The following is a 22767-nucleotide window of genomic DNA, read 5'->3' on the forward strand; positions in this document are numbered from 1 at the left end:
CGTTTATTTGATCAGGAGACTTTATGGACAACATTGTTCTACTTCTGTGCTTCCCAATTATGCCTTCTGCTCTATTCTCTTACTTTTGCTATGGTCATTACGTGTTGGTTGAGAATGAGCAGTAACCTGATGTAAGAGTAATATTAATTTTAAGGTGACTCTGTTTATCATACTCAGGGATACATAGAAGCAGTTTCTGGTCCTAAAATAGGTGGTGCAGCACCCACAGGGTATTTGAAAGCAATCCTATGGTTTAGGAGTAACAGTCATCATTATTGTAACTCAATGAAAAAGAATACATTAAACTAGGTTTTCCAATTAAATGGAATGTCCAGGGACTCAGTGCTCCTTTACAAGGATAGGTGTGCTATATGAACTGTCAGAAAGACATACATTTTCTTTAAAAAATACACTTGTTAAAAGCACATATGTATCGCTTAAGGTCAGAGCACCTCCTAAGGTAAAACATTTCTTCAGCATCGTAAAAGGTAGCACGAATGGACATCATACTACTTTCAGTTTACAGTTAAAAACAAACTAAGTGGAGATGCAGAAGGCCTATGTATGGGGGGTGATCCAAGGGTCACACAAGGGGGCATCCCTCACTCTACCATACATATAAGCACCCAATAGAGCACAAGAAGCATTTCTTTGCAAAGTACTGAACACAGTCCTCCAACATGCCACATGCCTCCCTCAGTTCTTGTGGGGGCCTTACCCTGGTGATCCACCAGGACAAAGACAAAACCCAAAACACATTCAGAGAGAACACTGGTCGACATTTAGGGCCAGATGTAGGAAAAAAACAAATTGCGACTTGCAATTTGCGAGTCCGTGCAACTCGCAAATTGCAACTCGCAATTTGGTATGCAGAAAGGTGTCTCAGACACCTTCTGCAACTCGCAATGGGGTCGCAAGGACCCACCTCATTAATATTAACGAGGTGGGTTGCATTTTGCGACCACATTGCGAGTATGGGCACTCACGGGGATGGTGGCCCGCTGGAGTCAGCAGACCACCATGTCCGTGACTGCTTTTTAATAAAGCAGTTTTTTTTTTTCCATCTGCAGCCCGTTTTCCTTAAAGAAACACGAGCTGCATTTGGAAAAAAAAAACGAAACCTTTAGTTTCGTTTTTTTCAGGGCAGGCAGTGGTCCATTGGACCACTGCCTGCTCTGAAAAAATATATTTTTTTCCATTCACAAAGGGAAAGGGGTCCCATGGGGACCCCTTCCCATTTGCGACTGGGTTACCATCCACTTCAAGTGGATGGTAACTGTGATTTCGTTTGCGACCGCTTTCGCGGTCGCAAATGAAATTGAATTGCATTGCAAGTCGCAAATAGGAAGGGAACACCCCTTCCTATTTGCGAGTCAGATCCGACTCGTAAAATGCATTTCTGCATAGCAGAGAGGCTTTTGCGCCTCGCAAACAGCGTTTTTCGCCGTTTGCGAGGCGCAAACCCTTTGCTACATCTGGCCCTTAGTGACACAGACACCCACTCCTATTAAATGTCTTGCATGTCTCAGCGCCACACAAAAGCTGCACTCTTTTAAACCACATTCTCATTGCAAACATATAATTACACACTTGGAGAAGACTGAACAGAAATCTGCAACTCTGTCTGCCATGGACTTGTAACATGTTGCATCATGTGGAGGGGCAAGGGAGACAGCAGCCAGTGGATACTTAACATGGCTCTTCTCAGATAATCATTGTCCTGGCGAATGTTAGGCAGGGACTCAAGGATTAACCTCAAATGAATGACAATGTTGAGGTCAGCAAAATGACACTTTGGGACTCTTTCAGTCTTTAGAGGCCAGTTTATCACAGTTGCCACAGAAGCAACGCAGCTCAGATGAGAGAGGCACTGGCTAACAAACATTTGCAGAGAATCTGGAGTAGAGTCATGGCACGAGAGAGTCAAATTAAACACCTAAAAGCAGATTAAACCCACCAAATACTGACCGAATTGGACATGAAATATTACAAGGGGGCATTAAAGCAGGGTGGCTACTTCCCAGTGAGATATGAGCGTTATAGGCTATGAGCTACTGATGTGGAGGATCTGAGAAACTCAACAAATAACACAATTATATATGGACTGCTATAAAGGAGAAGCCACTCCCTCTTAGAGGACAGTGTACTTACACTTGGTGGAAATCCCCCACACTCACACAGGAGACCAAAGGACCCAGTAAAAAGAGGAGGTTCTACTGGCAATAAAGAACCACAAAACTAAGAATGGTCTAGGGCTGGATGGCCTCTTAGCAAGTTTCTACAATACATTCACAACCTAATTGTTGTACACCATCACCAAATTCCTGATGGTCTTGCTCATTCTCGCACTAAACAAATCCCCACTAGACTGTGTCTCATACAGGCCTATCTTTTTGCTCATATGGATGGAAATGTTGACTGAGAGACTAGCAACTAGACTCCATACCCACTTGACTACCCTAGTGCAAGTGGACTAAGCGGGGTTTATACTGGGAAGAAACACAGGAGATAACACAAAAAAAGTTCTGCATTTAGTAGTCATAACAAGAAAGGGCGATGAAATAGTGATCCTACTACCATTAGACACTAAAAGCTTTTGACAGGGCATACTAGGCCATCCTAGAAGATGCACTAAAAACATGGGATTGGAGTCAAATGGATATTAGCAGGCTATAGAGCTCACAAGGCCTGAATATGGTCAGCAGAAGGCTGTCCAATAAACTTCAAATCTATAGCAGAACACAACAATTGAGACACACAACTTTAGTGTCAGCCTTTCCTCTACTGTTTTAACCTTCATTAGAGCCACTTGCACGGCCAGTAATGGGCAAATTGAATCATATAGCACATCAAAACTATGTCCTAATAAATTTAAGCTAAACATGTTTGCTGATGAGGTCACAATGTATGATCCTAAGACTACAGATGGAAATCACAAGCCTGTGAGAGTAATTAATATCTCAGTTTTCCAGGGTTTCAACGTCTCATTAGATTCAGCAGAAATACAAGCACTGATGCTGGTGACTTCTTTCATGTGCTCCTGTACTTCCCGCACATATGGCAAAGACATAAAGCAAGAATAGGTGGGAATCTGTTGGAGGACAAAGGAAGGGGGCGGGAAATCCCTGACCGGTGGTGATACTACCAGGTGGCCTAGTTAAGCATTTAAATCAAATCGATGGAGAGAGGCTGGCAAAGCTCAGTGCTCGACTGACCAAAGCCTGTCCAACTTGCCACTGTAGGAAGTCCTGTCATTACTCAAAAACATTTAAGCCACTAAATGTATATACCTCTGATTGCAAAGACCACAATGAAGATCTGGAATCAAGACACGACTACAAAAGGGTTTACGTTGTTTCCATGCCCATTCACCTTGTTGCAGGGAAACAACAAATTTTCCCCAGGTGCTAACGAACAGTAGCTTCAAAGCTTGTAAAGAGTGTGGGTGCCACACAATTACAGAAATGTTCCACAGAGAAAAATTGAAGTCCTTCCTGGAAATGAAAGAAGACAGTGAGTTTGAATAACATGAGCAATTCTGCTACTAGGCTTTGGGTCACACAATCAGCACTCAAGAGTAGAGTAGATGACTGATACCTTTATAGTGGTGTGATATCTGCTCGAGGAAGACACTTAAAAGGACATCATGTTCACCATATACCAGCTTCTGATGGGGCAGACAATGTAGAGAGACTGTCCTTTCAAAGAGCCTGAGAAAAAGCCTTGGGAATATACTTATATAGCAATGAAGGGAAGATGTCATGATGAGCTCAAAATTTCACAACACACACCAGTGGCAGGGAAACACTGTTCAATGTCCTATATAAATGGTATTGCACTCCAGACAGACTGCAAGGAAATAGTAACTCTGACTCATACAGTGTGGTAATGTCCTAAAATCCAAGTCTACGGTGGGAGATACTGCAAACTATCACAAATAGCACATGGTCAAAAGTAGGGAGAGGCCCAGAGTTGATCTTACTTGGCACAACAGCAGAATCAGTGTATACACTTTACACAAAAAAGGACACTACCATATCTCATCTAGTCCTAGCAGTGAAGAAAACATTGGGGTACACAGCTAGTTCTCCAGGTTAATTTTAACGATGAAGAAGCAATCTGTTAGAAATGGGGTTTCTGGTTGGCTAGGGTATGCACCTCAGCCAGGCAGAACTTACCCACTCTAGTCAGGGCAAGGGAGTTACACGTCCAAGATAACCCCTGCTCACCCCCTTGGTAGCTTGGCACGAGCAGTCAGGCTTAACCCGGAGGCAATGTGTAAAGCGTTTGCACAACACACACACATGTGACACAATATCCCCACCACAAAGGAAACACAACACCAGATTATATGAAAATATACTGTATTGTACACAACGTAATTATTAGACCAACATCACATAACAGTACTATCCTGCTACCTTAGCAGTTGTCAGAACGTTACACATTAGTTACTCTGCAAACTAGCAGTAGTCACACATAACACACAGGTTACTCAATATTCTGCAACATAAGCAGTAGTCAGGACACACGTTATCACATTAGCACACTTGTCACTAGAATATCATACAACGCCCATAGTAGGAACATTAGAAAATCTATGGCAAGTTAAGTAAACATATTAGCAAGTCATGCCCATAAAAGGAACATGTGCACACATATGTAAAAGCATCAAAATCCAGGTAGGCAATACATCATAATTAATAAAGTCTGTAGCAAGAACTCCAATTATAACTCTATTGGTCCATTTACGAGTACCTGGCTTGATGACGAGGCACCTCCAGTGCCTAAAACGAATAATGGGGCCCCCGGCGCTCCTCTGCGCAAAACGGGGGCCTCCTGACAATTTGGGGAGCAAGGAGGGTAGCACACACCTCCTCTAAAGAAAAACGGGCCCCTCGGGGGACCGTAAATGCTGGGGGCCCCCCTAGGCCTCCACCGGCCCTCTCGAGGGGGGGGGCCCAGGTCAGGGAAACCTTTGAGGTGGGGAGGGGGGCGCCACGCACCCCCTCTGGTTGAGAAAAGGGCCCCTCCGGGGACCCGCAAACTCCTGGGGTCTCCCGGGGCCTCCGTCGGCCCTTTCACCAAGGGAGACCCCTTTACTGAAAGGTTGGCCCTCGCAGGGGCCCTGAGGGGTCTGGGGGGGGGCAGCGAGCCTCCGATGAGGCTGCCGCCCGTTCTCCCGGACCACAGAAGCCTTCCGAGGCTTCTCCTGGCGGGAGAGAGGCGTCCTCCTCTCCTCCCGCCCCACGACGGCTACCAAAGCCGCCCGAGGCTCCTCCCGGCGAGGGAGAGGCATCCTCCTCTCCCCTCGCCATATTTATGGCTCTTCGGGCCACGGCAGGGCCTTCCGGTGCCCCGGGGGGACTCCATAGAGCAGTCCTCGCCCCGGGGGCACCAACAGGAGCACGCTTGCTCCTTGCATAAAAACGGAGGTTTCCTTCGTGCCCCGGGGGCACAGTGCTGAGCGAACCTCGCGCTCAGGGATATTTTCCCAGCCCGGCTGCGGCGGTGATTTCTAATCAGCGAAGAAGCGCTTCACAAAGCGCTAGGGCACAGTTTAAAGCCCGGGCTGTGGCAGTGATTTCTTTTAGGAAAAGAAAAGCGCTTTCAAAGCGCAATGGCCCCTCAGCAGCCTCAGTCATTAAAAGAATGCCTTGTTCCTCGTAAAAGCATTCTGCCAAAGGGTTGAAGGATCGTAGCAGGGGTCAGGGGCCACAGCACCCTGCCCCTGGGAACAATTAAACAAGAAGGAGCACAGGGCTGGTGGGCCCAGCTACAGGCCAGCACAAGGGGTGCAGGTGGTGGCAGGTCCTCCTAGTGACCAGGCAGGTCACAGGTCAGCACAGCAGTAGCAGTCCATGGTGGTTTCCTGGTGAGTCCATTCATCAGCGTCCTGTGTCCAGTTTCAAGTTCCAAGAATGTTCAAATTGTGGGGAAAATTCCCCTGTACTTATAGTCCTGTTTTACAGTGTTTTACAATGATAGGGAGAGGAGGTTCCAGCCAGTTACAACTGGTTCTGGGAGTGCCCCCTCTCTCCTTTCAGCACAGGCTCCAAACAGCAGTGGGGGGTTAACGACCCTATTGTGTGAGGCCAGGGCACAGCCTTTACAAATGTAGGTGTGCCCCGCCTCTCCCTTCTCTCAGCCCAGGAAGACTTTTCAGTATGTAGATGCACCTCAGTGACACCTCCACCCTCCCTGTGTACAGGCTGTCTGAAAAGTATGCACAAAGCCCCAACTGTCACTCTGCCCAGACGTGGATTGGAGTCAAGCTGCAAAGCACCAGAATCATAAGCACAGATAAATGCGCACTTTCTAGAAGTGGCATTTCTGTGGTAGTAATAAAAAATACACCCACACCAGTAAGCAGTATTTATTATCACCATCACAACCATACCAAACACGCCTACACTACCCCTCATAAATAAGACAATACCCCTTACACATAAGGCAGGGCATTTCTAATGCAATCCTATGAGAAGGCAGCACTCACAGCAGTGAGACACCAAGTTAGGCTGTTTGTCACTACTAGGACAGGCCATGCAATATGGCACATTTCCTGCCTTTCTACATACATGGCACCCTGCCCATAGGGCTAGCTAGGGCGTACTTTAGGGTTGACTTACATGTAGTAAAAGGGGAGTTCTGGGCCTGGCAAGTAAATTTAGATGCCAGGTCCCTGTGGCAGAAAACTGCGCACACAGGCCCTGCGCTAGCAGGCCTGAGACAGGTTTGAAAGTCTACTTCAGTGGGTGGCGCAAGAAGCGCTGCAGGCCCACTAGTAGTATTTAATTTACAGGCCCTGGGTATAGAGATACCACTGTACAAGGGACTTATAGGTAAATTAAATATGCCAATTAGGTATAAGCCAATCATACCAACTTTAGATGGGAGAGCACCTGCACTTTAGCACTGGTCAGCAGTGATAAAGTGCTCAGAGTCCTAGAGCCAACAGCGAGAGGTCAGAAAAACCAGGAGGAAGGAGGCAAAAAGACTAGGGATGACCATGCGTATGGCCAAAAGTCCACCACAATCCCTAACAGCTAAAGGAAACTGAAGGCTTTTTCCCACAGCTGTGGTAGCTGGTAATTGTTTATGTAGGGAAAGACTCCTAAGAGCTGAAATGCCCTCGAAGCCTCTGAGTGCTGGACATTATAGAAGTAGACAAAGAAGCAGAGATGGATGAAAACTGATAGTTAGAGGCATAGTGAAGTTAATACTGCAATCACGGAAAACGTACTTGTAGGAAGATAGTGATTCCAATTTACTGCAATCACGAGGGAGGGTTGTTGGAAAATCAATACAAATATTGAACCCCACACATAGCATCCTTTCATTGCCTGCAAAAGGTAGACTGAAATTACTTATTGATTGTGGGGACAATTCTTATGTAGAAGTTAAGGGAAACACAGGGCACCATAATTGTAATATCCGAACCAGCCAGACTACTTCTGTTATCATCTATGATCTTTAGCTCATGTACAAAAATTGTGATATTTTGTCATTATACTTCACTGAATTAATATATTTGTATTAATTTGGAAAGCTTTGTACCAAAAGTGCTTTTTACATAGTAGCAGTGCAGTAGAAAGGAAAGCACTCTTGATGGTTACATTGAGATGATAAAAAATTATTCTGCATATTGAGACATACATTTAGGGCCAGATGTACGACCTTTTGTTTTGTGACTCGCAATTTGCAATTCGTTTAGGAATCGCAAATTGTGAGCCGCAAAACAAAATGTACAACATTGTTAAGTACACTGTTTGCGAGTCCCAATGGGGTCGTAAATGACCTATCTCATCAATATTCATGAGGTAGGTTACAATTTGCGACCCCATTCTGAATGGCTGCACTCATAGGGATGGTGGCCTACTGGGGAAAGCAGACCACTATGTATGTGACTGCTGTTTAAATAAAGCAGTTATTTTTTTTTAATGCATCCATTTCCCTTAAAGGAAAACATGATGCATTTCAAATAAAAAAATGAAAAGTTTTCTTTTTTCAGAGTAGGCAGTGGTCCATGGGGCCACTGCCTGCTCTAAAAAAAATATATATTTTTTTACTTTCATTCACAAACAGGAAGGGATCCCTTGGTAACCCCTTCCTGTTTGCGAATGGGTTACACCAATTTAAAATTGGTGTTAACTGTGATTATTTTACGACCGCATTCACAGTAAAAAAAAATCATACATACCACTGCGACTCGCAGTTAGGAAGGGATGCCGTAGGAACACTCTTATGCGATTCGGTAAATAGATTACAGAATCGCAAAATTGGGTTTGTACACTGAGAAATGCTTTTTTCTTGTCTCAAACGGCACGACTCTGCAAATCTGGTAGTTTGCAACAAGAAAAACGCTTTGTACATCTGGCCCTTAGTGCATATTAACATTGTATACGTATGTGTGCACTAGGAGGAAGGGGAAGACTTATGGGAGATAAGGTTACTAGAGAGGATGAGTGGAAGCAATTGATCATATTTGCGTAATGGGATGGTACAGGTTAAACAAAATTGTTGTGCAAAATTAATTATTATGTTGAGGGGAGGAGTAAAGAGGGAATCCTACTTGAAAGCTGTTGTACTATCTCAGCTTCCTCAATGTAAGAGTGTTGTTTAATAGGCTGAGGCCTTTGTGAAGAGATAATCACTGATTTTCTGTGATGGAATAGTTGGAGCCTTGTGGTAGTGAAGGAGGAGGAGCCTTACAGCATGCCTCATGGTGGTGAAGGAAATGTATGAAAAGTTGAAGTGGGATTTAGGCAGTGCTTAATTTGTGCTTGGTTTCCGGGGCAGAGCACTGGCACTTATTTTTGAGGGCCGGCGCTTGATTGTCTGCCTAAAGCATTTATTGCGAGCAAAAGACACATATGGGAAAGACATATGTGTCACAATGGCAGAAAGCAGAAAGCTGCAGGAGTGAACTGAAGGGGTAGGGAGTGACTGTAAATGAATTAAAGAGGCCCAAGATGGCTTCAGGATTACGCTGCCTCAGTAGTCCGTGCTCGCACATTTAATTGCAGCAGCCACGTATATAAGAGGAGGGCTTTGGGCACCGGCATGTTTTTATTGACAAAATAAGCCCTGGATTTAGGTAATCTGGGAAGAAGAAAATCGTGGGGACAGTGTTGTTAGAGCCGAAGATGCAGGAGAAATAAATAATTTCAGGTGTAGTTGAGTAGAATGTTAGGTAGCAGAGAGCCAATCAGTAGCTGTGAGGCAGTTTGAAATTTTGTTTAAAGTTGGTCTTCGGAGGAGGGGAACTAGAAGTGGGTTTGCATATCATCCATGTTGAGGATATGGGAAAAATCTAAAAGGAGATTAAGTCACAGCGCGAAGTGATGTTGAAGGAAAATGAGAGTGGGCCAGAGAACTGATCCCTGAGAAACAACAACTGGCAGAAATGTGGAGCTTGATGAGCATCAAGAAACAGAAAAAGTATCTGGAAAGAAAGTATACAATCCACTTTATTGTCATGCCTGTGGTGTCAAGAGAAGTGAGAGTTACAGCCACGATATGGTATTTTACTGCAGTGGTTGTGTGTGTGTTGAAGACTGCTGAGAGGTCAAGGAGGATGGGAATAAGAGTGATGCCTGGGGAGGGAAGACATGAAAAAAATAGTAATTTGTTTGAGAGCTGCTCTTGTAGAGAAGAGTTGCTGGACTAGTCAGTTGATTAACCTCTAGCCGCTCCAGAGTTTTACTATCAGGACATTGGACAAAGAAGCAAGTGAGCAGTTGCATTTTTGGTAGGAGTGAAGCTACAGTTAATTTAAAGCATCCTGGGTAAGGAACAAAAACGAGATTGGGGCGTGGCCAAGACGGAGACCAGGCCAGACGCGTCTCCACTGAGCTCCTGCTCAATTTCCCCTTTCCCCTCCGAAAGTTCACTGGAAGGGGCACGCTGCCAGCCCCAAATGCCTTCAGCATGGCGATCAATAAGGCAAAGAGCGTCAGGCACATCGATATGTTCTAAACATAGGGAACATGTCTATAAATTGGTTACACAATGGTATCTGACACCAGTGTGCCTCCATAGAATGTTCAGGAGTTCTGACCAGTGCTGGAAAGGGTGAAGGAAGTAGGGTACCTACTTGCATACTTGGTGAGTCTTGTCCTTTTATACGCTCCTTTTGAGATTTGATTCTTCAGAACAACTACGAAATCACCAATGTCACAATGCCCCAAGATCCTTTGTTGGTTCCTGGGCGACCCTGGCACAGAGAAAGCTCTCCCCACACCAACTCACAGAGGCCGTTTTCTATCCCACCTTCTATTGTCAGCGTGCCTCTGCAAAGCACAGATGGGGAAACAACCTCAAGCTCCCACATTTAATCTATGGTGGAGGAAGGTTTGGAATATTTACACCATGGAAAAGCTCACAGCAGTACTTAGAGATAAACAAGCTAAATTTGAGTCTGATTGGCGCCCCTTCCTCACTTATATCCACCGTCAGGGCAGGTTGTGGGGCATACATTTCACAATGTCCAAGACACTTCAGGCTTCAGATATATGGGATCTCTCTTCCCCAGGTTTGGCCGGGAGCTCTCCAGAACCTGATGATATCCCACTTTCTTCTGTGAAATTACTATGATACTCTCAATGACCAAATTTATATAAACCTGACAGGCTGTCCTCTTGGTGAACCACGTTTGCTAATTTATCTAGCCGGGAAACAACCGGATGACTTGAGATTTTTATTTCATTCTGTCATCTTGCCTCGTCTCTGCTGTTGTGTTCCGATACATAATGATATTTACTATGATACCTGTCTTCTTACCCGCTTTGTTTTACTGCTTCACATTAACGTATGCTGGATGTTTTGATCAATGTGTCTTGTTTGCTTTTGTATTCCAAAATGCAAAATAAGATTGTTAAAAAAACAAAAAACAAGATAGTAGTTTTTATGATTTTCAGAGAGCAAGTTTGCTAATTGCAGTAGAAAGATAATTTTCGTAAGAAGGGTGTGAAGTTGAGTTCAATAGCCTGTGTAGGTGTTGAGGATATGGTGTATGAGGTCAAGTGATGTAACAAGAATGACAAGAGTGTTAATGATGTGGTAATCTTTGAGGAAAAATAATAGATGATCAATAATTTGGGAGGGCACTTGTTAGAGGAGATGACAAGTTCTGGACACACCTTCACGGTGGTATTGGAGGAGGCAAGTCAGACTGATTAAGAATGCATACTTGGCTGAGTCACAAACTAATGCTAATGTGCAGAAGCACAGTCTTTGAGATTTGATTTACTTATGGGGATTGATGCTATGGATACAGGGTGTAGTCCAGAACTTGGGGAATAGAGACTGGTTGTCAAATGGGTAGGGGTTAGTGGTAATTAACAACAGACTGGAGCGTTTCCTGTAACAGGTTTAGAAAAATAGGTGTCCAAAAATTAATTTCTGAAACAATCATACCTATGTACACAAAAGTCAAAATGGGGACCTTCAGTCCAAGAACATTAGCATTAAAGTCATTATTACTTCAGCGTTTACTTGCCACTGCTGTTGTGCTCTATTTTCACAAAATGTCATTTCTTCTTGTTGTAAACATTTTATTCATCTATGCTTTGGACGTAAATTATTTCGTGCTATTTCAGATTAAATGTATTGACAGGCAGCTCTGCTCTCTGTAATTGAATCTTTGCATGCATAATTAGTGATTGCAGAAAACCAAGGGCCTGCTTTAGATGTTGGCGGGGAGGAATACTCCATCACAAACATGACGCATGTCACGTCCGCTGTAATACAATACCATGATATCCTACGGGGTTCGTAATTCGGCGGATGAGATATCCGTCAAGTTTAGGATGGAGTATTCCACACGCCAACATCTAAATCAGGCCCCAAATATTTTCTATTTGCATTTAGTTATTTATCGATTACAATCAAGGAGCACTAAGAGCGTAGCTGTGCACTTTTTTCAGACCCTCGCTTAGGTTGAAAAACTCAACTGCAAACTATGTTACTGTTTTTGACAGAATACACTGTGAAAATATGGTTCTTAAGGAAACGCTGGAGCTGAGAACAAATGAAGTCAAAACTCTAAAATCTGAAAACACAAGTAAGCACAATTACATGACTACATCTCTGATATTTGTATAAGAAGCACAAATGCTTGTTAACACCTTTTATTTTGTTCTAGGAGTTTGGACACACTGAGCATTGATAAAAGTGGGCAATAATGCAACAATACTTGTCATTCTACCTCTGAATTATTCCTAGTTACTCCTGCCACTGTCCAGCACAAACCTAACTAAGCAAGCATTGACATACCCAGTGGGTCTGGCGTTGGCTACCGGCCTTCTGGAAATTCTCGTTTTGTCATGGTTTTTGCAAAACTATATTGTTTGGGATTATGCCGGGCCCTCACCAATCTAAAAAAGAATCATTTGCTAAAGGCAAAAAAGTTTTTTTGGTACAAAAAACACACATTACCGTAAAACTCCCTGGCACTGAAGGGAACTACTTAAAAAATAATGCAGTCATTGGTGGCAAGCCTCTTGCCTTAGAATGGAGAGGAGAAGAGAGAGAGAGAAGAATGAAAGCAAAGAGAAGAAAGGACAGAAATGGAGACAGGAGGAAGGAAAGAAAAAGAACAAAGAAAAAAGGTGGAAAGAGGTGAAGGAAAAGAAAGAAGAATATACAAAATAAAGAAAAAAGAATGAAAGAAAGCAACAATGAAAGAAAGACAGAAAGAAGAAAAAGATGGAAGGAAAGAAAGAACAAAATGAAGAAAAGAAGGTTTAGAAAGAAGGAAAGAAATTAGGAAAGAAAGAAAGCATGCAAGAAAGACTAAAATTAAACCAAGAAGAACTTAATACATTACAGTTTCAAATACACACAATCTGGTATGCTGTGAATTAGCAACAGTCAGACAAGCAAAACACACCTATAGGAATTTACAACAGCATTGTCATTGCGATGGAATCTGGTAAAGATGGAATATGCATCAGAAGCGTCCTGCTATCACATCAGGCACGAAATGCAAATGCCATATCAAAGTAATCATATAGTAAAAACAAAAACACTGGCCCTGAAGGGAAGTAGCTTGTGTGTGGATGCACTTTTTGTGAGAGTGCATAATGCAGTCACTCAAAGTGAGGGTAAGTAGGCTGACCCACTGCCCCATGACCAATGAATGAAGAGAGGTGGCTGGAAGCCCCTATATGTAAGTATATTGTACATATTTTAGCAAAATCAAACAGTCTTGGCTAACCCCAGTCCTCAAAAGAAATTCAACTGATTGCCTTGATGGAAATTTAGGTCGCAATTTCAAGGATCCTTCAAAGAGAGGGGCATTACTTCAATACTGACCTACCAGCTGGTCCAGCCCAATATATAACATGCAAGACAAAAATCACTGGGTCGCTTTTCAATGCATTGTCTCATTCTGGAAAAAAGGGATTACAAATCAAGCTGGAACGTTTATACTAAACTGTTTATAAGCCTTCGTATATTTTTCTTTACATTTTATTATATTGTGAAAAGAAAACAATAATTCTCACAAGATAGCAGAACCTTTTTAAGGTTATATAGTAGTGAGTTGTCACTGGGTCTGGCCTGCCTGAAGATGGCCAGTGTCCTACTCTGAGCTCTGCTCCTCCAAATGCAGTGTGTATCAAAGATACCATGAGTGTGATCGAACTCAGGACTTTGTAGAAGAAGTTTGTCCCAGCCCCACTGCTGTTTTGTTTCTGTAGATTTCTTGGGCACCTTCACTCTTGGGCTGTGACACAGGCAGAATTGTTGGCTGTGACCCAGATCTGTTAACATTAACTGAGAGATGGACCAACTGGCTCCCATTACTATGCAGAGAGCATGGGTGTTCACTGGAGGGTGTTGTTCACTGTGATATGATACCAGAAGTTTGACCCTAAATGTGGATGAGCATTTGAGTGCACTACCCACGGCATGTGAGGTGGAGTACTGGGCAAGGCTCAGCTTACCTTCTCCTTGATGCTTCCCTCTGACTGAAAGCCTTTCACCAAGCTACCCTGTCTGATCCATTCGGACAAAGGCTCTATGGCCAATGCGATATGGGTGATAAGGGGACATCCCCGTTGGGTGCCCTGTTAGTTCAGGAAGGGTGCAGATGCAGTTCTGTTCACTTGAACCTTCACACGAGGGGATGTGTACAGTCTTAATGTTTAATGCATGAGCAAAACCAGAAGCCGAAGTTCATTTTGAGTAAGAAGGTGTAGAGGAAGTCACTGCTGAGGGAGTCAGAAGCCTTCTCAAAGTCTACAGGGATTGGTGCACAGGGGTGTGAGAACCCACAAGCATATGCACGGACCAGCTGCATTTGCCTTTGATATAATCAAATGCTACGGCCAGTCATAAAACGTCTTTGATTCTGGTGTGCTGAAGAGGCTATGTATTTGCCCAGCTGGTTAAGGAGTATTTTTGCCTGGAACTTCACCTCATTGTTGGGAAGTGAAATTGGGTGGTAAAAGGAGCACCTATCTGGAGAGTCTACCAAAAGATCGTGCTGGAGTCAATAAATCTGGGGCCCATCACCAGAGTCATAAGATGGTGGTCCTGTTTGGTGAACCTATAGAACAAGTCTAGTGGGAAGGTGTTAGGACCTGAGGTTTTTACCTGATGACATTCCCCTTCCACTACAATGAGAAGTTTTCTGATGTGAAAGCAATGTCCAGGTTTTCTTGATCTAGCTCCCTGAGTGCCTGAATGAGAACGTCCTGGAGGAGGGGTTTGGCTGCCTCCACTGCTGGCAGCAGATCCTCCGCCTAGTGCATTGTCTCAGTCCTGCCTCATTGTGGCACGCAGGGACTGTCCTGGAGGCCATTATGTCAATAGCCAGCCACTAAAGCAGCTTACCTGTCTTTTCACCCGCCTTATAGACCGAGTGCTGTAAGGCCATTCATACAAGTGAAGCTAGATTGAAAGCTAATTGTCTGAGCTACATTTGCTTTGATTCTAGCTTACTGAGAGTGGTTGTCCTTGGTCACCTTACACAAAGCATTTAAGCCGGTAATGGTGATGTAGTCTCAATTTAGTTGTAAACAAATCTCTAGCTTTTCACGAACGAATAAAACTAAGTTGTCATCTGTCACTCACCAGTTTGTTAAGATGCCCAATACCTCCTTTCTTTATCGTCCCTGTGCACAGCTGCAGCTTCCGTGGCAAATAGTATGACAAACCTCAAGAGACCATGCTGGGAAGTCCAAGCCTTGGTAGAAATAAATAATGTAGCTGGGAAAAGAAGAATTCTTGGCTAAGCAAAATGTTCCTCTTGTCCACTTAAGTCTCATCCCCCAAAATACTTCTCACATTGATTTCCTCATATTTAACTACTCCACACTATGTTCATGACCAGGTCTCAATACATTTCCCTATAGTGTGAGTGAAATAGCTCTGACTTATCGGTTAACTAAATAAAGGGCCATGGGAAGTCCTGTCAGGAATGATCAAAGGAACATTGCTTTCTTCCTTTTTTTTAAATATCCAATTACTACCCATTTCCACATAAAGATATCCCTATTAGCGTATGCCTGCCTGATTCATAGCAGCAAGAAGTTTAAAATGTACAGAGAAGATTGCAAACATATGTCCTGTGCTCCAGAGTGAACAGCGTGGTGTAATACCCCTTTCATAAACATCCTGTCCCTTCCCAGAGCATATAATACCTTAATCAGATTTACAATATCAGTACCAAACCCAAGCTATTTAATACCCACCCTCCTAAGTAGCGATTCCACAGAGTCAAAGGGTTTCTCCACATCAAGCATATTGGCTTCCACCTTTAGTTTGGAATTTATCTTTGACATTATGTTAAACATCCTGAGGTTGCGATGGGTGCAATGCCCACTGATGATACCAGCTTGATCCACACGTATCAGAATAGGAATAGGAATGTCATTTAATTCACCTTGGTCAAAAGTGTATTACAAGCATCAGATGTGACTTGAGCAATGTTGGAAACATTGCCATAACCAGTCTTTCCCCTTAAAACTCCAATAACCAAGGTGCAACCATATTTAATATTGCCTCGCAAATCTGTTAGAACGCTATCATGACCAAACACTTTATGTCCCCTGTATTATTGATAGCTTTGTTTTTTTTATTTTTACATTTCCACCAAGGAATTTTAACTAAATCAGGGCCACTCTCATATCATCTAGCACTGACATACGGAACACAAACACCTGTTATTTGGTCAGTGTTGGGTACATATTAAGGAGACAATTTAGACTGCGAGGCCAGACTTTACTTTGTCAGGGCGATGGGGTAAACACGCCATTGCCCTGACAAGGTAGCCTTCCTCCCACTCTAGAGATGTCCAATTGCTTAGGGGACATCTCTTACATTGGCAGGAACCGCCATCACAGTGGTTACTGTCAATGTATGAAAAGTTTGATGTACAGCTCTGTTAACACAATGGTATTGTTTGTCCCACCTTTTACCCAATTTTTTATTTTAAGAAACAAAATCCTGAAGCAGGACTGTGGTTTTGGAAATTAAATAAAAAACGAATTACACCTCCCCAGCTGCCCCTCTCCCCCATCCCCCCCCCCCACACACACACACATATCATGGGAGTTATTTTCCCGTGGTGCGGAGGTCGTTTTGCAGTTTTCACTGTCCGTCACTGCACAGTTTTACCTTGCAGTGAAAATGGAAAATGTGCCATCTCACTACCTACTATAAATCGGACAGGTGGTCAAATGGCTGAACCTCTGATGGCTGAACTCCATTGGGCCCTCTGAGGTGTATGTCAGTGTTGGTAACAGAGTAATCTTGATTGCAGACATACTTAAGTTTCACGTGATTCTAAGTGAGGCAGGTAGAACTTATGTTAGGTCGAAACTCTACTCTGTCGCTACGGAGTAACCTTTCCGTTAAACACTAAATCAACGCCTGCATTTCCTAGAGTTTTACAGAGAACATTAAAAATGAGGATCTTCTATTCTTGTCATGCTTTCTATTCCCTAACCATAGAAAAGAACTGCAGGTTGGTCTTGCTTACCAATGCTTCCATGAATATAGATGGTAGGATGGAAAAGTTCCCTGCATGGCGATGGATGTGCACCCCTGCTGTGAGTGTCCCAGCTGCATCGAAATCTGGGCCCCTTGTAATGATTTTTACTCATTGGTGGACAGGGATCGTGTGTGTTTGCCATGGCCTAGGCTTATCTCATGATAATGCGGTCTTGTTAGACTGAGAGAGGTGCACCAACCCCTACCTTCAGAGTGGTTGAGAGCTATGACACTTACCAAGAGTTAAGTGACATGAGCATGGTGATGGCATACCCATTTTGTGTTTCATAGTGATCAGTAGTGTGAGCAGACCTTGTAACTGTATCATGGGAGTAGCGCCTACTGGCGCACTCATCTGATATTCAGTGGCTGCGTACTTAACTCACCCTTAGCCTTCATGCGCTGTCACTAAAGCTGTACAGTGTGTGATACTTGCGTATACATGCTGGGATGTGTGTGCCAGTGTGTGGTACATAACATTGAGGCCTGCGGATTCCATTTTGGAAACGAAGGGCCTGGAAAGTCTAGTGAGTTGAGGACTGCCACCCCCAGGCAGGAGATGTGTATTGCTGGCATTCCTGCGAGCTGGGAGGGAGCACACAGTGAAGGAAAGGGAGCAGAGCATTCTCTGTTCCTGAAACCAAAGAGACCTTTGAAGTGCACAGTTACTGTTCAACAGGGATTCTTGATAGAGAGTAGGGTGCTTAGACTTTTCAATCTTTATGAGATATCATGCAGTGGAGGCTGACAGCCAGGTGTGATCCAGATTTATTCCCTTGGCCTGTGCTGAGGGTCAATCAGAATTGTAACCACTCCTGCTGTGACAGGAAGCCCTTTGGCAAAGGATAGTACAGAGGAGAGAGCATTTCAAAGAAGCTTACACCCACAACCTGAAATTCAAACGCTCAGACACCAAATTTAGGATGTAAAGGTGAAAGCAGGAATCCTACGTTTTGTTAGACAGCACTGTTCAACACGAGAGATTACCACAACTTCTAGCTACTGGAACCCGGACTAGGGACTAAGGTATGCTGGTCTCCCTACTAGGTGAGAGGCCTGGCAGAGATCCTGCCGAGTGGGTCCTGGTGAGTGACGTGTGAGACTTTGAAACATCTGCATCGACAAAGTCAGCACCCCCCTCCATGTGCCACCTTGAAGTAAAGGCCATTAACTTTCTGCAGAAACAGTCAGTGACCCCGTATGGCAGGTGGGTGCCACTGTGAAGTAAGGGCTGTTGCCCTTGTGCAAAGCCTGTCCGCGACCCAGTATGCCAGGTGGGGGCCACTGTGAAGAAAAGGCCATCATGCTTCTACAGAGCCAGTTGCCTACCCCTGTGTGGTAGGATGGAGCCACCTTGAAGTGCTGTTGCACTTGTGCAGAGCGGTCAGCAAACATGTATGTCAGGTGGGGGCAACCTTGGAGAAAGGGCTTTCGCCCTTCTGTTGAGGAAGTTGCCAACTGCCATGTGCTAGGAGGGGCCCACAATGGAGTTGGGGCCAGTGACCTGAATCACCATGCCCCAATTACAAGGAGCTGCAGAGAAGGACGTCCACCACAGACATGGGCCATCTGGAGACTAAAGGAGGCCAGACACATCATCAAGGAATGACTGTGAGAGGTTGCGGACCAACAGCTTTGGGAGGACCTGAGCCCAGAGAGACACACCCAAGTCCTCCATTGCCAGCAGACTTGTGGGTGAATTGTGTGAATCTAGTGCTTAGTGCTACTGAAGTTGACTATTAAGACCAAAGTATACTTTTTCATAAGGAGATTAGCACAGGCTGCATCTGAATAATGCCTCCTGTATAAAATGGGAAATAACCAGCCTCACTAAAAAAGGATAACTTTCAGGACAATGCTAGTGCCGACTTGAAGAGACTGTATATATTATTTAGTGTCTCAATTCTATGTTTTGTACAATCACATTAAAGTACTCCTTTTTGCATGAAAGCCAGTATTTCGCTGGACAATGATTTTATTGCCGTTACTGTGTGTACTTTGAGTCTTGAGCCTATTTAAAGAGAAAAACATGCCAGTTGCCTTGGTGTTCTCCTCCGTAAAACAATCTTTGATTGATCCAAGCATTTCACCACTACTAAATGTGATATCAGCTAAGCTGGTACCAAGCTTAACTTATGGTAGTGAAGCCCTTTGTGGAAGAGATGCCTTATGCTTAAATACAATAATAATAAAAGTGTATAGGCATCTTTTTCGCCTTCCGCAAAATGCATCTCCAGCACAAATACTCTTGGAGTTTGGGCTTCTAAACCAGGTAATAGCCAGGAAAAGGACCTATGTGAAGACCTGGCATAGAATAAGAATGGCCAAGGAAATGAATTGTACCAGGCACTATGGCAAGAATTGCAAAGAAGTTGTGGGGCACCTGCGCGCCATTACTTGGATTGGGCAATAAATGATTTGGGTCTGTATGATATTTGGGAAAATGCCCCATCGAAAGCAAATCTTAAGAGAGTAGTAAACGCTAACATGAAGAGGTTGTTATTGTTGAAGGATAAAAACTATTATCGAAAAGGTCACGTGCGTCCGGGATTGTAAACGATTATAAGATCCTTTGGTTCCAATCGTATTTTGAGACTGGACGGTCTTTCTCCTTAAAAATAGCCGTTTTGTGTTTTCGACTGGGGAAGCTGCTGGGTAAAGCAATTCAAAACCTAAGGGATAACGAGACATTGACAGAGAATTGTAGGTTATGTAAAGACAGAATGAGAAGTCTCATACATTTTTGTTAAAATCTCTTGAGTGAACATGGCATATGGACAGGTAGAAAAGCTTTAATTGCATGCCTTAAACCAATAGATCCGATATTAAGTTTATGTATGATGAAACTTTTAAAAGCGGCGGAGAAGAAGACGCCTCTCCAAGATCTCAGTAATATGGTGTGGGTAAAATGGAGAAATTGCACAATTGCATTTTGCACAAACGTCAAGTTATATGGACACGGGGTTAAAATATTGACATCACAGGTTTTTATTGTGTTTGTAACTCTTTTATTTTCAAGACACTTTTATGTATGGTGTATTTTTATGATAATTGGAACTAATGTGTTCTTATTGTGATAAATTGTATGCTTTTGTAATGGTTTTAATTAACTGTACAATAAAGCATTTATCTGCCTCAACTGTCACCTCATCTGACCAGGTTCTTCATTCCAAATCTCTCATGTGAGCCTATCCCAAATACGCACCAAGAGAGAGTGACAAGTGTATGTCTATAAGATTGTTCTCTCCAGGCTGCCCCTCAATTGATGAACTGTTTAAACCTTTTGAGACTGGAAATGAAATGTCTTCTATGAGGGAGGCTGCAATCTTGGTCATCCCAAAACTGGGACTGGGACACACACTCTTTTTATAGCTCAATAACCCTTCATCATGTAGGATCCTACCTGAAGGAGTCCTGCTGGATTTGATCCATTCTGATCAATGTGACTTTATCTAAAATAAGCAGTCTTATGTTAATATCATGCAAGCTATTCATCTGGTGGGAAAGGTTTCAGGGAAGTGGTTAACAGTGTTACTGGTGAACTTGGATGAAGAAAAGGCCTTTGACTGAGTAGACTACAGGTCCCTATTGATGGTCTAGGTGGCTGGATGCAGTCCCTAGTATGTGCCCATGGTGATGATGAACTACCATTTGCCTGCAGCTAAGGTTCTGCTGAATGGTCACCTGTCTTGCTAATTTTTGCTCTGTAGAGGTACTCAACAGGAACCGATCTTTTTGTCCTAGGTATTGAATCTTGGGCCTGCCATATTTGCCCCAAAATTGCTGTATGATGTATAACTTTCGGAGTGAAGAAATATGAAATAGCTATTAATACAGATTATGTCCTCCTGTCTATAAGTAAGCCCAATAAATTACTACCAAAGGTGATCACCCACCTTCAAGCCTTTGAAGCGGTAGCAGGATACAAAATACACAAAGCCACATCCGCAGTCCTTAATTCGTTTTTACTGAAGATCTTGAAGTCAAAAGGGCAAATCTGAAGGGCAAATTTCATATTAACCCTTTCGCTAGTAGACCTCCCCCCTCCCTCCCTCCCTCCCACCCTCCCCCCCATTTTTTGCCTATTTGGGGTAGTTCACATTTAGGCCTCCATAACTTTTTTGTCCACATAAGCTATCCATGGCAAACATGTGTCCTTTTTTTCCAACACCATGGGGATTCTAAAGGTTACCAGGGTTTGTGGACTCCCCTGGAGGGGACTGACTGAGAAAATAAACAAATATAGCAACATTTTGAGTTTCTTTAAGAAAATAAGGGAAAAGTGCTCCAGATGAAAATGTGTTTCCCCCCCCAAAAATGGCATCCACAAATGGTTTACCCTCAGAAAGACTTTGTCCCCATTTATTTAGGGTGGGGGCATGGCCATCACCATGTCCATGGTAATAACCCCTGTCTGCCTTCCTGGGGGAGGGGTTAGAAACTATTTTTGGGGAAGGAGGTGGGTGCACTGCGATGCCCACTCTGGACAGCCCCCACCCCTACATGAATAAAAAAAGAAAATCTCTGGTGCCTAGTGGGCTTTCTGCCAACCTGAGGGGCAGAAATACTGAATATGGCACAAAAAAATAAAGGGGGAGCAGAAAAAACCCTTGCCCAAGGGGCCGCACCCCCCTCCCTGGTGTTTAGTGGGGGGTCCATGCTTGGGGATCGCCCTCCTGCGGTGATCTACCAGAAGGCATCCACTAGGGAAGGGTACAATTGGAAAGGGGAAATTCTCTGCTTTCTAGTGATACCTCTCCCGTCTGCCTCGGTGCAGACGGATAGCCCCGCAAGCACCTAGGCAGCGATAGTGAAATGAGCAGATTGTCTCATTTCATTTTCAGTGAATTGGCTTAAGCCTGCCATGTGTGCTGATCATCATTTCACTGAAAAGCCAAAAACACCTGCAGGTGCAGAGAAAGCTCTTCCCCAGCTCCTGAGGCTGCTTTTGGCAGAAGGAAATCCCTCTGGTGCCCGCACCAGAGAGATTTCCTGTGGCGTAGGCCAGCTCCCAGTTGGCCCACGCACGGAAGAGGATAAATACTTACAAATAAAAATAACACCACAAGTACAGGACTTGTTTAGGGTTAATTTTCCTCCTCTATTCTAGGATATTAGGAGGAATGTACAAATGTGGACATTCCATTGGTAAGGAGATTTAATGCTGTCAAATTCAACCCCCAACCTGAAGTCTGTGCTGAACTTAGCTCAGTTTTTTAAACTGAAAACATAACACTCCCACCTTCTCTTCCTACTCTACATCTTTCCCACCCCTTGCTGTTTCAAACCCTGCCATAAAAAGGGGGGGAAGCCATATGAACCTGGGTGAATATAATTTGTGTATAGAATGATGGTTCAACTGAGCTTATTGGGATAAAATGTATTCATTCATAGTAGACAGCATGTAGTTTATCTTAGGAGGGAGATAGAGACAGGATTTGTTAACCATCTAAACCCACTGCTCTGCCCCCTCATATACTTTTAATGAGGCACCAGAAAGTGTTTAGTAGTGCCAGCCCACAAGTGAGTACAGGTTTTTGCCCTGTTTGTCCTTACTTGGGTAACTTAACTGTATGTTTCATTCTTCAATCTGAGACTTTCTTTACTTTAGCAAATGTCAAGTATTTTATATGCAATTGACATCAGTTTATAGGTATTGTGCTAAACATATCCATGTCCAAGGCACTTCCTCCTCTAGCATACAGCACAACAGAACATATCCTTGGTAATTCTAGAGGATTTTTGTATTGGTGGCACCATGCATCC

General features: G+C 43.7%; 1 protein-coding gene across 1 annotated transcript in view; it reads left to right on the forward strand.

The window, feature by feature from the left end:
* The window catches only part of CCDC125 (coiled-coil domain containing 125), a 262752-nt gene that overhangs the window by 166478 nt on the left and 73507 nt on the right, over positions 1-22767 (forward strand). Inside the window, exon 7 of the mRNA XM_069224454.1 lies at positions 11982-12064. Coding sequence (XP_069080555.1) covers positions 11982-12064 — 83 coding nt within the window. The remainder of the gene's footprint in view (positions 1-11981; positions 12065-22767) is intronic.

Source organism: Pleurodeles waltl, chromosome 1_1, assembly GCF_031143425.1.
Source record: "Pleurodeles waltl isolate 20211129_DDA chromosome 1_1, aPleWal1.hap1.20221129, whole genome shotgun sequence".
NCBI classification, from domain to species: domain Eukaryota; kingdom Metazoa; phylum Chordata; class Amphibia; order Caudata; family Salamandridae; genus Pleurodeles; species Pleurodeles waltl.